General features: G+C 40.4%; 1 protein-coding gene across 1 annotated transcript in view; it reads left to right on the top strand.

Moving 5' to 3' along the window:
* Positions 1-7459: 7459 nt before the first annotated feature.
* Positions 7460-14947, top strand: part of VAPA (VAMP associated protein A) — a 53036-nt gene continuing 45548 nt past the window's right edge. Inside the window, exon 1 of the mRNA XM_037001057.2 lies at positions 7460-7805. Coding sequence (XP_036856952.1) covers positions 7727-7805 — 79 coding nt within the window. The 5' untranslated portion in view covers positions 7460-7726. The remainder of the gene's footprint in view (positions 7806-14947) is intronic.

The raw sequence follows: 14947 nt of genomic DNA, 5'->3' as shown, positions 1-14947 counted from the left end.
TAACCACACAGTGCAGTTGCTGATGGGTTGAAGAAATCCTGGCAGGTGAAAAGGGCCAAAGGAGACGCTCAGTGCTGTAATTCTGGAGGCAGAGCCCCTATGTTTGTGGGACTTTTACTCTTTGCCGGCCTGTTCCCATATTGGATAAAGTCGTAACAAGGTAAGCGTACTGTAAAGTATGCTTGGATAAATCAGAGCATAGCTTAAATAAAGTCATGTAAATGGAGCTGAGAGGAGATAAACAGAATAAAGAAAGTAGGTAATGTGTATGTTTTTTCAAGGGCGCAAGCATTAATCATCACTTCCTTAATGAAGTAAAATCTTGTGATCCACTGAGGCTATGATAAATAATTTCTCATAGGCTTTTAACTCCAAAGAAAGTTCTCAATCAGAGGAAGCATCTCAGTGAATTTCTGCAACAAGTTTCCATGACATGGCCCTGTAATTGCAGTGAAATTAAATTAAACCTATATACTTGGCTTCAACTTCTTTCAAACACATTACAAACTGCCAACAGCTAAAGTGATTTATAACACACATATCTGTAGCATAGTTATCTCACGCTATGTAAATTCTAGAAAGGGAGCAAAAAAACGGACATTCATGCCTGCCTATGAATGAGCAATTACAAAATAAGTAACAATAATGGTAACATTTACTTAGCACTTCCAAGTGCCAAGTATTATGCTAAAATATTTATAAATAGTACTCAATTAATTTTCATAACAACCCTGTGAGGTAAATAATTGTACTATTCCTGTATAATTGATAGAGTCGGGGATTGAACTCAGGTTTGAGAGAGCTTAAGCTCTGATCCCTAAACTATTGCTTTAAACGGCCAGGATAAGTGAGGTAAGAGGAGCCATTGCAATGGAAGCAGACAGCAAGGACACTGTTACAGAGTGACATAATTAGCCATTTGTGTTGCAAAGGGTTTTATTCTTTTATTTTATTCTGGTAAAAACAATGTAACATTAATTTCCCCATTTTAATCATTTTTAAGTCTACAACTCAGTGGCACTAAGTACATGCACAATGTTGTACAGCCATCACCACCATCCATCCACAGAACTTTTTTCAGCTTCCTAAACTCATTAAACACTCACTCCTCAATCCCCCTCCTCCCAGTCCCTGGCAACCTCCATTCTACTTTCTGTCTCTGAGTTTGACTACTTTAGGAATGTCATGTAAGTGGAACCATACAGTATTTGTCCTTTTGTGATTGGCTTGTTTCACTTAGCATAAAGTCTTCAAGATTCATTCCTATTGTAGCACGTGTCAGAATTTCCTTCCTTTTTTAAGACTGAATGCTATTCCATTGTGTTTCATGTTCTGCTTATCCATGCATCTACTGATGGACACCTGGGTTGCTTCCAGCTTTTGGCTCTTGTGAATAATGCTGCTATCAACATCAAATGTTTTTGATTTTAACAAAAAACAAAACAAAAAAACCCTTCAGGAAAAAAATTGAAATGTTCTAGCACAAAATTGTAGAAAGGTGAGTATGTGTGTGTGTGTGTGTGTGTGTGTATGCGTGCATGTGCACTTGGACCAAAAAAATACCATGATCTTGAAATGGTTAGCATCTGCAAACTCTGCATCATTCCTAATTCTGCCTGAGTTAATCACTCCTGTTCCTAATCTTCCATAATTCTTCTCAATTCTTTTTCTACAGAAAGTCATACATTGGATTACGCTTAAGTCCATTTAGACCATCAATTTCTTCAGGACTGAAATTAGGTATTAGTCCTCTTTGTGTTTGCCCTAACTTGTACCATAAAACTTGGTCCCAAACAAATCATCAACCAACAATTGGAATAAATGAAAACAAAAATCCAACCCTCATGATTTTCAGAAAACCCTAGAATATTACTTTCTGTTATGAGGTATCACATTAAGAAGATAACATTTGGTTGTATATTTAAACATCTAACAACTTACATATATACATGGCTTATATTTCAAAGGAGATATAAAATTTTGTGAACAATCATATAACAACCACATATTAAAAGACTACTATTTGCCCTTTATACACATTACATCACCTAGTACTCCTAAGCAATATTAAATACAGGTTGTATTGTTGCCATTTTATAGATAAGGCCATAGAGTTTAATTGCACAACAGGGAAAGGGTGAGGGAGCCCAGATTCTACTCTGCCTGATGTTCAAATCTATGTTCTTCCCCCAACATCCACTTTAGTTTTTGTTAGCTCTATACAAAGAAGCCTGTGTGTTCAGAGACTGTGAGAGGTCAGTTGAAGAGTCAAATGTGGATTCAGTATTCATCTTTTGATTTCTTGTTTGATTTCCTTTAAGAATAGCTGTATTTGTGGGAGAAACATTAATAGCTGCAGAGAATCTGGTTGCTCACAGGTCTCCAACCTTTGCAATTCAGATAAAAAATAGAATGAGCAAGAGGAGAGGAAGGATTCAATGAACAAGGGTGGAATCAATGAAAATACACAATTTTAGAGGCCAAAACTATTCACTCAAAACAATCCAAAGATACTTATATACACCCCTTGTTCAGCTGCAAGGAGTGGGATTTAGCATCTGGTGAGGATTGGGGAGATGGACACTGTCATAACTTCCTGACAGAAATATGAGCTGCTACAACCCTTTGGATAAAAAGCATGCAATATGTATTGAATTAGAAATGTCTCTGATTTCCACCACTGGGAATCTTCCTGTGAATATAAAAGCATCCTATGATGAGGATATGTGCATAAGGATGTTTATTACAGTACTATTTGTTGTGAAAGCCTAGATCAACATACATGTTCATTAACAAGGCAGCAAATGGTACCACAGTAGGGTAATCTCTTCTATGGATTTAGCTATTAGTGGAATGAGATGTATGCTAATCGACCTGGTCAGATATCCATACTGTATTTTTAGGGGAATAAAGCAATTGCATGGTAATATGTTAAGAGTTATTTTAAAAAACACAAAAATAACAAACAAAATAACAATCCAAACAAAGTATGGATAAAGTTGGTGAGTGATATACAACCAAGCAGTTTACATTGGTTATTCCAAGTGGAGGTAGAGGAGGAAACTTATTTAGATGCTTTTAGATTGTGTTATTTGTTACAATAAGTGCATATGGTTTTAACAGTATAAAAGATTAATTGAAGAAACATATTCTTCAAATTTCTCATAAGCAAAGATTATTATTCTTATAGTTTTAACTGACTTAAATGTCATACAAAGAAAAATCCCCAGGATGAATCTTTTTTTCTGCCTCTTCTTCCAGCCTTGATTTTATCTGTTGAATCTCCATCTGCCTTCTCTTGGAATCTGTATTTCTTACCGAATATGCTACAAGAAGCATCACCAACATATTCACATTTACATAAGCATTACACCCCTGCGATACCTCCTGCCTTTGTACATGTTTCAGTTAGCTATCACCTCTGTCTTATCTGTTTGAGAAAGAGCTCTTGTGTGCAGTGCCCTTGTTTCATTTGTGTTTTGCCCCTGCATCTCTGTTACTCTGTCAGGTGGATGGTTTTCCAGTCCTCACCTCATAGGGCAGCACAGCCGATTTCCACACTATTACCCTCTTTCTAGACCCACTCTTGAATTCCCTGACATTTCACTGCAGCACATTGGTATCATAATCTGGAAGCAACACAGTACAGGGAATTAGGTGCTCATAAAATTTTGGGGAGGGGTAGGAGCAAGCTCTAGACTAGGCTCTCTGGGAATGACTGCAGGGCAAGTCTTAGTTGCTTCACTGGGCCAGCGGCCGCGTGGGTTGCACCTCTGACCTCTGACCCAGAGATCAGGAAGCTGGACCCAAGAAAGGACCACTGTTTCTGCTGCCCCTACAGCAACTACTTGGGTCTTAATATCCAGGAAGCTAGTAAATGGACGCTGGAATGCTGCTGCAGAAATCCTCAAGTCTCTGTGCTCTTGCCTCAGTAGAAAAACAGCCAGAGGGGCAGAAGCAGGCCTCAGTCTCACTTCTAACTTTCAAAAACCACATGAGTGTACCTCACTGCTCAAACTCATTTCAAGAACAGAATTCTAGAGGTGAAGGAGCTATTTCATGGCTGTTTCTCCTGCTTTATTGTAAGCCTGTGTGGATAAAGTGAAGGTTCCTGTGGCCAGGATTCTCACCTGGCCCTGGTTGGCTAGCTCACTACACACATGTGGGCAATGCATCGTTATTATCTCTCTATAAAGAGCCCTGGCCAGTGCTCTGGGCAACACGGTGGCATGTCTGCAAGGCTGTGGGAGGGCAGAGCAGAGGCTGGAGTGGTGGCAGCACTGAGGCCAGAGACTGGGATGGCTGTGCGGGCCGAGAGGCCCAGAGGCAGAGACAGGCTTGCTGCATGCAGATTCACTCTGAGTGGATGAAATTCTAGTGACTAACCTGCCACCATGAAAATAAAGTTGGGTATAACCCTTTCACCCCAAGAACGTTCTACTGTCATTTCTTCGGTCACATTGAATTCATAGTGAACTTGCCTGGGGCTGAAACCCATTAGTAAGGCAGCCTGTAAGAGCAGAGACTATGTTTATTGGCTCACCCCTGTATCACCAATGCTGTGTGCAGAGCAATAATTTAACATTTTACAGTAATAAGGTAATAGTGCTGGAACCAGGCCCTATCCTAAGTGCTTCATGTGTATTAGTTCATTTAATTCTCATAACAAACCTCAGATGTAGGTATTATTACTCTCCCCAACTTACAGATGTAGAACAGGCATGGAGAGGTGAAGTAAGCTGCTAAGACCACACAGTGGGAAATGGGACTGGAACCCAGCAGTTCAGACCCGAAGCCTGTACTCTTACTCATACGCTCTACTGCCTCAATGTTTATTGAAAGTATGCCTATTTAAATGTTAACAGAATTGAATCATGCAGAGAACTGATCATAAACAAATTCATAATTATAGAGTACTTCTATAGGAAAGTTTAACATATTTAACGATGGAGAAGATGTTTATAATTTGTTAGTATCTGTGCAGGAAACATTTTTTTTAGTCCTTGGCAAACCCATGAGATAATTTGTCCAAAAGGGAATACTATTTGTGATTCAGTTAGGTTGAAGCAATATTCAAGAACTTCGTACTTCTTAGACTCATGAAAACTTGGTAGCTAGAGAAATATGCTTGAGTATTTTTTTGCTAATACCTTAAGAAACCTTTATGTGCTTCATTAATCAATATTAAAAGAGCAAACAACAAACACTAGGCTCCATGCTTCTCCATTATAAGTTTAAATGTTAAACAATAGATTAGTCAATTATGTTTTAAATTGTTGCCTTAATTAGTTTCAGTTATCATTTTATTGGGGGCTTTGCGGAAAGCAAAAATGCACAGAATGGAGAAATAGGCAACCCTCCTCCTCAACAGTTTCACTCCATTAAGTATATGAGATACTCTAATCTGTGGTTTCATTTCCATACTTAACAAGAAAAGTAACACTTGCTAACTGTTACAAGGTTGTTCTGAGTTGCCTGTGATGATGTTTGTAAAGTTCTTTGAACTGCTAGAAGAAAGGTATTAATAAATAACCAAAGCACAAAAATCTTAAACAGTGCACTAATGAGGGGTAGATTCAGGAGGACTCTGAGTCATTATTAATGCAATGCTCTAAAATAGTAATAGGGTAATTATCCCAAAGATGCTTCATGTATTCTTAGACTACCAGATATTTAAATTCTTACAGATTTTAAGACTATAGCTATATGATTTTTGAAGCAATACTAAGACAAAAACAGTTGACTCAAAGGTGATGATTTAAATGGGCGGAGGTTTCTTAATGATATAGACTGGGAAACTGGAATACATTCAATCCAGGATTCCCATTGAATTTGTGGTGAAAAGTCAGCCATTGTCCCATAGGGGAGTGACTGGGAACTTCCTCAGCATGCTATACCTGCTAATTGGCTGTTTGCACACTGGGGATTCCCAAATGGTTTTGGTCAGAGAAATGTCCATTTAGCTGTGGAGGAGCCAGTTCAGCTAAGGCTAACTTGTCAGTTCACCACTAAACATATGTGGGACACCATTCTATGCAGTGATTGTCAAGCTCACCTTTTTTTTCTTTTTAACTTTAAGCCCCTTTTTGATAAACATAGTTTTTGTATTCTCCTTTAATGATAACTGAATTTTCAAAATAAATTTTGTGAATAAAAATAAATCAAAGGAAAGGTAAATTTAGAATATGCTCTTCAAACTATTTGAGCACTTCTATCTTCTGAAGTTTTTCATGGCTTAGATACGTTCCTCTAGAACTGTGCAGTCTTCTACAAATGATAGGCCAGCTGTTCTGGAGAGCTATTTCCAGATGGACTCTGATACCTGGATTACACTGGAAAACTTGGACTTTGTGCCTGTGCTTAGAGTACTGTTCATTTATCTCCTTTATTTTCTCGATAAACTGGGCTGTTCCTTCATGACGGCAGCACCAATGTCCTCCGTTTTGTGGTGCTTCCCAGGGATTTACATTAAGTAGTACTATACAGGTTTATTGACAGCACATTCGTTTCATTTGATGTTCCTGTCCCCGATTATCCTGGCGATCGGTTAAAGATTTGTCAGTAATTTTGCTCTTGGGAATTTTATCGTTTGATTCAGTTTCCTATAGGCTACCGTAAATGATGCAGATGGAATTCATTTCCAACATGTGAACGTGACAACTGTTTTGGTTTGGGTCTCACTCATCAAAACTGTATAGTCTACAGCACTGAACTGTAGATTTTAACTTGTATTTCTAGCTTAATACATTTGCATCGTCAGAGTTCCCCAAGACGCATTTGCTTCTTAAACGAGGTGTTTCTTCATTTGCTTTTGGAGAGAATTCAGGAAACGGGAGAGTTTGGGTTGGAATGAGACAGAATGGAGCTCTACCAATTGAGGGATGCATAGAATTAGCAAACTGGCAAGTCCCCTGTTTTCCACAGGGTATATATTTCTCACCAGGGCATCTCGGGTCAGTCTCCAAAAGTTATTTTCTTTTTCGGCGCAGACGGAACGCTCTCTGAGAGTAAGAGTGAGCGGCAAGGAGCTCCAACCCATTTGTTTCCAAAGGACTCCATTCTTCTTCCCGCCCACCTACAGGCTTTACTACAATTCCCAGCAAGGATCGCGCAGAGCCGCAAAGGGACCCACGGAGCATGCTGGGAGTTGTAGTACATAAGCCCCATTACTTCTTCGTTCCATTAGGCAGTCCCACTTGGAAAATGGTGACGCACTGTTATAGAGTTCTTCAGTTTCTTAATAAGAGCTAAAGGCGAACGAGGATGCAGCCCTTCGACCCTGCAAGTTTCTGTCCCACCGAGTTTAGTTCCCCCCCGCCGCGCCCACACCCGTTCCCTAGACAGCAATTCCGAGCGCCGCCAGGCCCGAAGCGCGCAGGCGCATCAGCCCGCGCGGCGTAGGGCAGGACCGGAGGGCGCGACGAGCGCTCAGGCGCTGGACCGCCGGGGCGCGCACGTAGGCACGCAGAAACCGTCACGTGTGGCGCCTAGGATCGCAGGGCGCGTGGCCGCGGCGGCTGGAGTGGGGCAGAGTCAGTTGTGAGGCTCGGAGCTGCTGCCTCAGCGGGTGGCCCACCGACCCGGCAACACAGCGGCAGGCGTAGGGGTTCGAGAGCCGAGGTCTGGTCCCATCAAAGAGCTCGGCCCAGCCGGCGCCGCCGTCGTCCCCGCCCCCAGCCAGTAAACCGCCGCCGCGGGCGCGCCCCCGCTCTACGCTGTCTCTCCGATGGCGTCCGCCTCCGGGGCCATGGCGAAGCACGAGCAGATCCTGGTTCTCGACCCACCCACAGACCTCAAATTCAAAGGTAAGCAGTGAGAGGGCAGCGCCCATTCGGGATGGGGTGGGGTGGGGCGGGCGGTGGTAGTGGGTTGGTCGGCGGCGGGCCCCAGCGGGCATCCCCTCCCCCACACCGGCACTCCATTCTCCGGCGGCGCCTCGCTCCGGCCCTGGCCCGCCAGCCCGCTCGCGTCCCGGGGCGCGCCGGAGTGAGGCGGCGGCCTCGGCCTGCACCGTCGCCGCCATCTTGCGGTCCCGCGGGGGCGCCTCCCGGGTGGTGCCCGCGCCGCTAGCTCGTCCTTGGCCCCCGAGGGCCCGCGGGCGTTGTCTGCGAGGGTGTGGGTGGGTGGTGACCTCAGAGCGTGCGCTTCGCTCTGCGGCGGGCCGGGGGCCGGGGTGGCGCTAGAGCGGGGCGCGCCCGCTGTCAGCCGCGGTGGGAGGCGAGGCGAGGCGAGGCCCGGCGGCTCTGGCTTGGTTCCGAGGGACAACCGCCCGGCGGCTCTGCTGCCTGGGTCCATTTCGGAGGAGAGGCTGGGTGGAGCCGCCTGCGGCCCTCAGGCCCGCAGAGGGTGTTGCTCCCCACTTTCTTACCCCGTTTACTGCTCGGGTGTGAGGTACATCGAGCGCTAGGGAGGCGGGGAAGCCTGGGGACGTCTAGTTATGACTTACCCGGTTGTGTTGGCAGAGACCCAAGCGCGTGCGGGTAGGAAAGCGATGCGTCAGCTCGAGAATTGATAGTAGTAGGTCAATAGTAGACGTCTTTCTGGGCTTCTGATAGGACGTTTCAGCTTGCCTTCCGCATAGGCAGGCCTAGGGTTTGTGTACCCTAGCCCTTTGACAGCCCTTTTGCTGCGGAATCTTAGGTGTTTGTGACTTTTGCCTTTACGTTTGTGGTTTACGAGAGGGCTGATACCGTACCATTGAGCTCCGGAGCGCCGTTGGTTTATTTCGTAGCATTGCCTGTGATTATAGTGTGACGGGGAGCTTTGAGGAGTCCAAGGGCCCCTTTAACCCATTTACTTTTCAGTATATAGAGAAGAGAATTAAACAGAACAGGTTTCTTTTTAGAAATACTGAAAATGTGTGAAGATCCTAAATAGAAACAGATTCTTTCCTGTCTTCAATTAAGTGTGAAGTGAATCGCCTTTTGGAAGATTAAATATCTTGTATTTAAGTTTCAGTAGTTATGATAATTTTTTGAGATGTGTAGTCATTCCAATGCTTAAAACAAATTAAGTCTAAATCCTTCATTGTAAAAGATTGAGTACAAAAGAAAAACAATTAGATTGTTTTTGATATGAAAAGTTTTAAGTAGTTTTAGGAATTTTTGAAATGCTGTTTTTTTGGTGTTAGGAGAGTAATATCGTATTGTTAGTGCATTTGAAAATTTCTTTGAATGGAAATGTGAATGCTTGCTAGGTGAGGATTTGCTTTAAGACGACAAATATTTTTGAGAGGCACTAAGATGTTTTATATAACAGATTATGTGTGTGACAAGATTTTACATAGTTTTAGTTGAAAGGAAAAAAAATCTTTGGAGGTATCATGAAATTAGCTAACAAATAGCCGTTGTCTGAGGTTGGAGGAATTTAATGTAAACCTGTATGGTGTAAATTCTTTACAGAATTTAAGTATTTTGCTTTTCCTTTTGACAGGCTGAGTTTACAGAGGTCATTTCATTTACTGGATAACCTTGTGTGTATTGCCATTAGAGACTTAAAATCCTTCAAAACCAGTTTTAGGTCAGGAAATACCCACAGAGTTTGAAGCTTTCTCCCTAGAGAAGTAGTGAGTAATGTTGCCATAGTAAGAAACTAATAGTAGTGGAGTTTTAAAGTTTAAAAAAAACCCAAAAACCTTACACAACGACTTACCATATATCACACTTATTGTAGGTATGAAAGAATTATTAGCTATGATTATAGAACACATTCTTGTGTTAAGGATTGAAGTAATTCATAAGGCCCATTTTTAGAAATTTGGACATCAGTGACCACCTTTTACAATTGACTTAAAGTGTTTCATGGAAAAATTTATGGGGACATATTCATTTGGGCCATTTATTTAGCAAACAATTATCAAAAGCTTTGTGCCATCCCTGTATTTGATTAAAAGATTCAACAATGAATATCTTTCAGCAAGTACCAGCTTATATTTGTGGAATCATGCTATGCAAGCTGGAGAAAAGATGCATATTTAGTTGTAGTTAGTGGGGAAAGCACAATAAAGCAACAGTAAAACCTGTTAGGTTTTATCTTTGTCCTTGAAGAACTCGGAGACTAGTGAGGGAGACAGAAAAGACAGAAAAGGGGGATGGTTGGGCAAGGGAGTGGTTGTTTACTCATCCAATGATGTTAGAGAATGTGTGGCTTACACTTGAATACCCAGTGGCTTGCAGTGGCATTACCCACAAGTTGGGTAATGGGGAGGTTTGGGAAGCAGGAGGGTTTGGATGAATTAGAAGGTGACATTTGATTCCTTCCTCCTCAGTGTTACTCTACTAGTCAAAGGTAAATTGTTTTGATGGGAAACTCTCTGTCAGAGCACAGCTCAACACAAAGTGGGAGACTGTTAGAATCTAATCTTATGCTTTGGTGATGATACGAAAACTCATTTAATTTTGACTTGCCTTGAACCATTTATAACTTTTAGTTTAAATAAGTGTGTTAAATCATAGTTTTGCAAAAGTGTTATCTTCTAATATGTTTACATGAATTATTTTGACATTTGACTAAGTTGTTTTCTCCAAGAGCGACTCATGTAATAAATCATTCTGAGAATGGGTGGTAAGTTTTTGTTATGTGCATACCATAATCATCTTGATATGAATTACCAATACTTTGCACAGTTGTGGAGAAGCAGATACCAATTTAATACATTTTTACATACCTCGGTGTTTCATTAAAAAAATTTGTTTAATACAGGAAAGTGCTTTGATAGTGACATAATGAATTCTGAAGTAGCTCTTTTGTTGCATTAGTAAACAACAAAAAAATATGTATTTTCAGATTTTTTTAAAACCCTGGCAGTATTTTGACCTAAAATTCAGACCTGAAATTCACCATTACAGAAGAGAATTTTATTACTGTAAAATTTTGTCCTTTGTGTTATACGTTTTATTTTTCCTAGCTACTAGTAGTATGGAGGAAAGTTTGAAGAAGAAAGTTTAGAAAATGCTAAAATAAATCATAAATATATTCTTCCTCCTAATGATCAGAGCAGGAAGAAAATAGACCAAAACCATTGTGTTGAAAGTGGCCCCTAACAATATCAAATTAGTAAAGAAAATCAAGCTCTCTGAGGGATCAAGGGGCCATGTGTTGGTAGACCATGTTTGAATAGTAGCACATCACCGAGAAGGAGCACAAGTGAGGAAGTAGAATACTTCTCTTGGTAGATATTTGGTACATTTTTAGGTGTTTTAGATCAGCTCCAAATTCACAGTGACTACATCAAATCCCAGGGGTGATTACACATCCCCCTTAGCCCGCCACATTGCCATTTTGTTACTCCATTCCTTAAAGGCTTTCAAGTAACTCTTGACTGCCCACTGTATAAGAGTATAATTTTTTTAGTATGGCATATAAGCCCCTCCATGAATGTGCTGATGTGATCTCTGCCCTTGCAATACCTGTACATCTGCACACATCCACGCTTTCTTCCCTGAGAAAGAAAAACCCTTCTCATATGTATGTTTGTTCTGCTGTTTTTGCTGGTTAAGGTAAAAATCCATGGTGACTCATACTTAGACCATATTCCATCAAATATTTTCCCTCTTATGTTTTCCTCCATTGGCTTCTTCCTTTAATGTATAAATACACCTAAGTCTTTCATTTTAAAAACAAAATACTTCCTTGACCCTCAACTCCTGTTACATGTCCCTCCTAGTCCTTCATTTCCTTTGCAGTCAGACTTACTGGAAAAATAGCCCGTGTTCACTTTCTCTCCAGTTCCTCACCTTCTGTCTTCTGTCCACTGTAGTATTCTCTCTGTCCTCACTGCTTACTGATAGCCAGCTGCATCCAATTTTTCTCTCACCTCTCCTTGGCACTTGACATTATTGACAGTTCCTCTTTTCAAAAACTCAATTCTTCTGACTTCTGATACAATTGTCTTCTCATTTTCTTTGCTCCCTTTACTGTGTCATTTGTGACCCTCCTTTTTCTTAAATGCTAATATGTGAGATTCTGATTTGTTTTTAGTTTTACCTCTGTGTACTTTCCTTGTTGTCTGCACATGTTTTTACCCAAATTTGTATATTAATTCAGACTTTACAGTCAGTTTTAGATTGAATTACTATCTGGATTTGAATGTTAGACATACCATCTCAAATTCAGCATGTCCCTAACTGGTTTTTTACTACTCAAGCTTACTCTTCCTCTCATGTTTTAAATTTTTTAGTGGCATGAATACTCACACAATAAATACTCTGCACATCTAATAATTAAAATCTGTACTTCTACGTCTCAGAGATAACTCTTAAATCTAGCCCCTTTAATACATTTCTACTCTTAAATTCACTTGTTTTAGTTCATTTAATTATACAGTACAAAGATGTGAGTTTCTGCTCTGTGTAATGTGGGCTAAGTGTTGGAACTACAGTTTTGAGTAAAACACAATCTCTGTTTTCATGAAGCAGTATTAATGGAAGAGACACCAATCAGCTAATCAGAAGAAGGAAATGTAGCTGAAGAGGTGTGTAGTGCCATGAGAATGTAAAAGAAAGGGACAGTAGGGCTAAGATTTTCAAAGAATGAGTAGGCATTATCTAGGTGATGAAGAAAGGAAAATGCAGTAGGAACTGCATGTATGTACAAACATCCTGTGGCAGGAGGGAACATGAAACATTTACTACTGTTTAACATGTCAAATATCTCATGTTATTTACAAGGCTGAAAGTTGTAAATGTACAAGTTACAGCAGTGGCAATAGTCAAGGTGAGTGTGGTGCTGGTTTAGTAGGTCAAGTAGAGAGTTTTGTTTTTATCCTAACCCACTGAGGGATGTTAAGTGTCAGGAAAGGTAGAGATTGAGGGAATGAGTGACACCACATTTACATTAAAAAAATACGTAATTCTGGTAGCAATGTGAAGTTAGTATTAGAGGGGAGATTGAATTAGGCCACTGCCACAGTCCAGGCAAGAGGTGACATTTGGACTGAGATGGTGTTGGAGATGGTGAAAATTTTCAGAGGGTAAAACCAACAAGACTTTTGGCTAGTATATTTCTGCACTGGGAGAATAGACGTATCTTGGATGTCTTTCAGAGTTCTGCCTTACCTAACTGGGGGAATGGTGGTGTCATGTACTGACTAGGCCAAAGAAACACTGGATATTCTGTGTGAATGAGGACCAAATGCATTTTACTTGGGGTGTGGAGAGAGTGGTAGGAGGAAGGTAATGATCTCATTAGAAATGTTACATATGGTTAGGTCCTTTGAAGATACTGGTGAAGAGGTGACTAATAGACATTTGGTTGTATTATGGATGTGTTTAATAGGGGCCAGGACTGGGTTTTGGATGATTTCTTTTTACTTCAGGTGGTGGTTTTCTCTTTTCTCTACTAGTCAGCAGATGTCTCCTTTTTTCCTACTATCCCTCACTCTTCAGCCTGTCTTCCACACTGCTGCTAGAATTACCTTTGAAAAATGAAACCTGTTGATTGTTGATCCCATGGTGAAGGAATCCACAATATTTGCCCATTATGTTCTTGAAAAAGCCCAAAATCTACTGCTTACCTCTCCATTTATCTTCTATACATAGCTTTGGGTTATATGAATCTATTTTCCTAAATATTTGAGGCTGTTGCAAGGCTTCACACGCTCTGTTCACAATATTGTTCTCCTTATTTGTCAGGCAGTCTCCAGTTCAAGGATAACTTGTGAAGTCTTTGATTCTCTCGGTCCAAGTTGGTCACTGCCTTCTTCCTGCCACTATTGAAGCTTCTGCTTACCTGTAATAGCAACACTTAACATACTGTATAGTAGTTAGACTTACATATTTTTCTCTCCCAACTATTGTATGAACTACTTAAGGGTATACTCACTTATTCTGTTTTTATATCCATAGTAACAAGATCTGGCATGGGTGATGCCCAATGAATGTTAATTACATTAATGAGACTCAGATGATTTCTCCTGTAATTCCCATGTTTTTCGTCTTGGATCTTTTTTTAAATAGGGTTTTTCACTGCCTTCGCAAGTAATGGTGATTTCAAAGTTTTGTAGTTCCAGAAAAGGAGTAGTAGCGTATTTTGATAAAAACAGACTAACAGCATGTTGTTTCATCTTTGTACTTCACCTTTTTCATTTATGAAGTAAGAGGCAGGGCTAGATGATTTCTTGGGTGGTGGTGGTTTGCCTCTAAAGTTTGTGAATATATGTGATGCTGAGTTTTGAAACAGAAGGCACACATTTTTTCTATGAAGTGGCAAAACATAGATGAAGAGTTGCGAAAACTTGATTGATTTGTTCTTCAAAGTTTGATATTTTGTGATCGTTAGAGTTGGTGATTTTGTTGGTTTACTGTATGTATCAGTTACCTTTCAGTTTCTTTAAGACCTCCATCTGTGAAGAGAGTCTGTCAGCAGACACCCTTTTATTTTCTCAGAGACCCTTATACTGACCTTTCTTTTCCTTGTTGCTTTTGTATCTTACCATGACTGTGCTTATCTAACTTTGAGAGGAGTTATGTAGGAGCTTTCCTTGAGCCATAAAAAGTTGTTTTTAAAAGAAAATTAAGCGTTGGGGCAGTTATTATTTGCAAATGCTTGTTTACTGAGTTTATTATAACTGAAATGTGACGAAAATTACTCAAAAAGCTTGAAACTTATGAAAACTCAAAATTCATAAAACATAATAAACCTCTATACACTTAAATGTAATAACTTCATGTACTTAAGTTTAATAATGGTTAGCATTTTAACCAATGGCTTTTTTCTTTGAAGAAAAATAGTTCCAGAGTATCATCTCATTTAATGTATTTACTAATTTATCTAATTGTACTCCTGTTTCTTAATTGGTTTGTTGAATCTAGGTACTGCATTTGGTTGTCATCTTGAACAGTGTCTCTGTGACCTTTTGTTTTTTCCTCATGCCATTTAGTTGTTGAAAAGACAAGTCATTCTTCAGTAGAATGTCCCATATTCCAGATATGTCTGATATGTAGTTCTT

This window comes from Manis javanica, chromosome 9 (assembly GCF_040802235.1).
Source record: "Manis javanica isolate MJ-LG chromosome 9, MJ_LKY, whole genome shotgun sequence".
Taxonomy (NCBI): domain Eukaryota; kingdom Metazoa; phylum Chordata; class Mammalia; order Pholidota; family Manidae; genus Manis; species Manis javanica.
The sequence above is the reverse complement of the archived record's forward strand: the minus strand, read 5'-3'. Positions and strand labels throughout refer to the sequence as shown.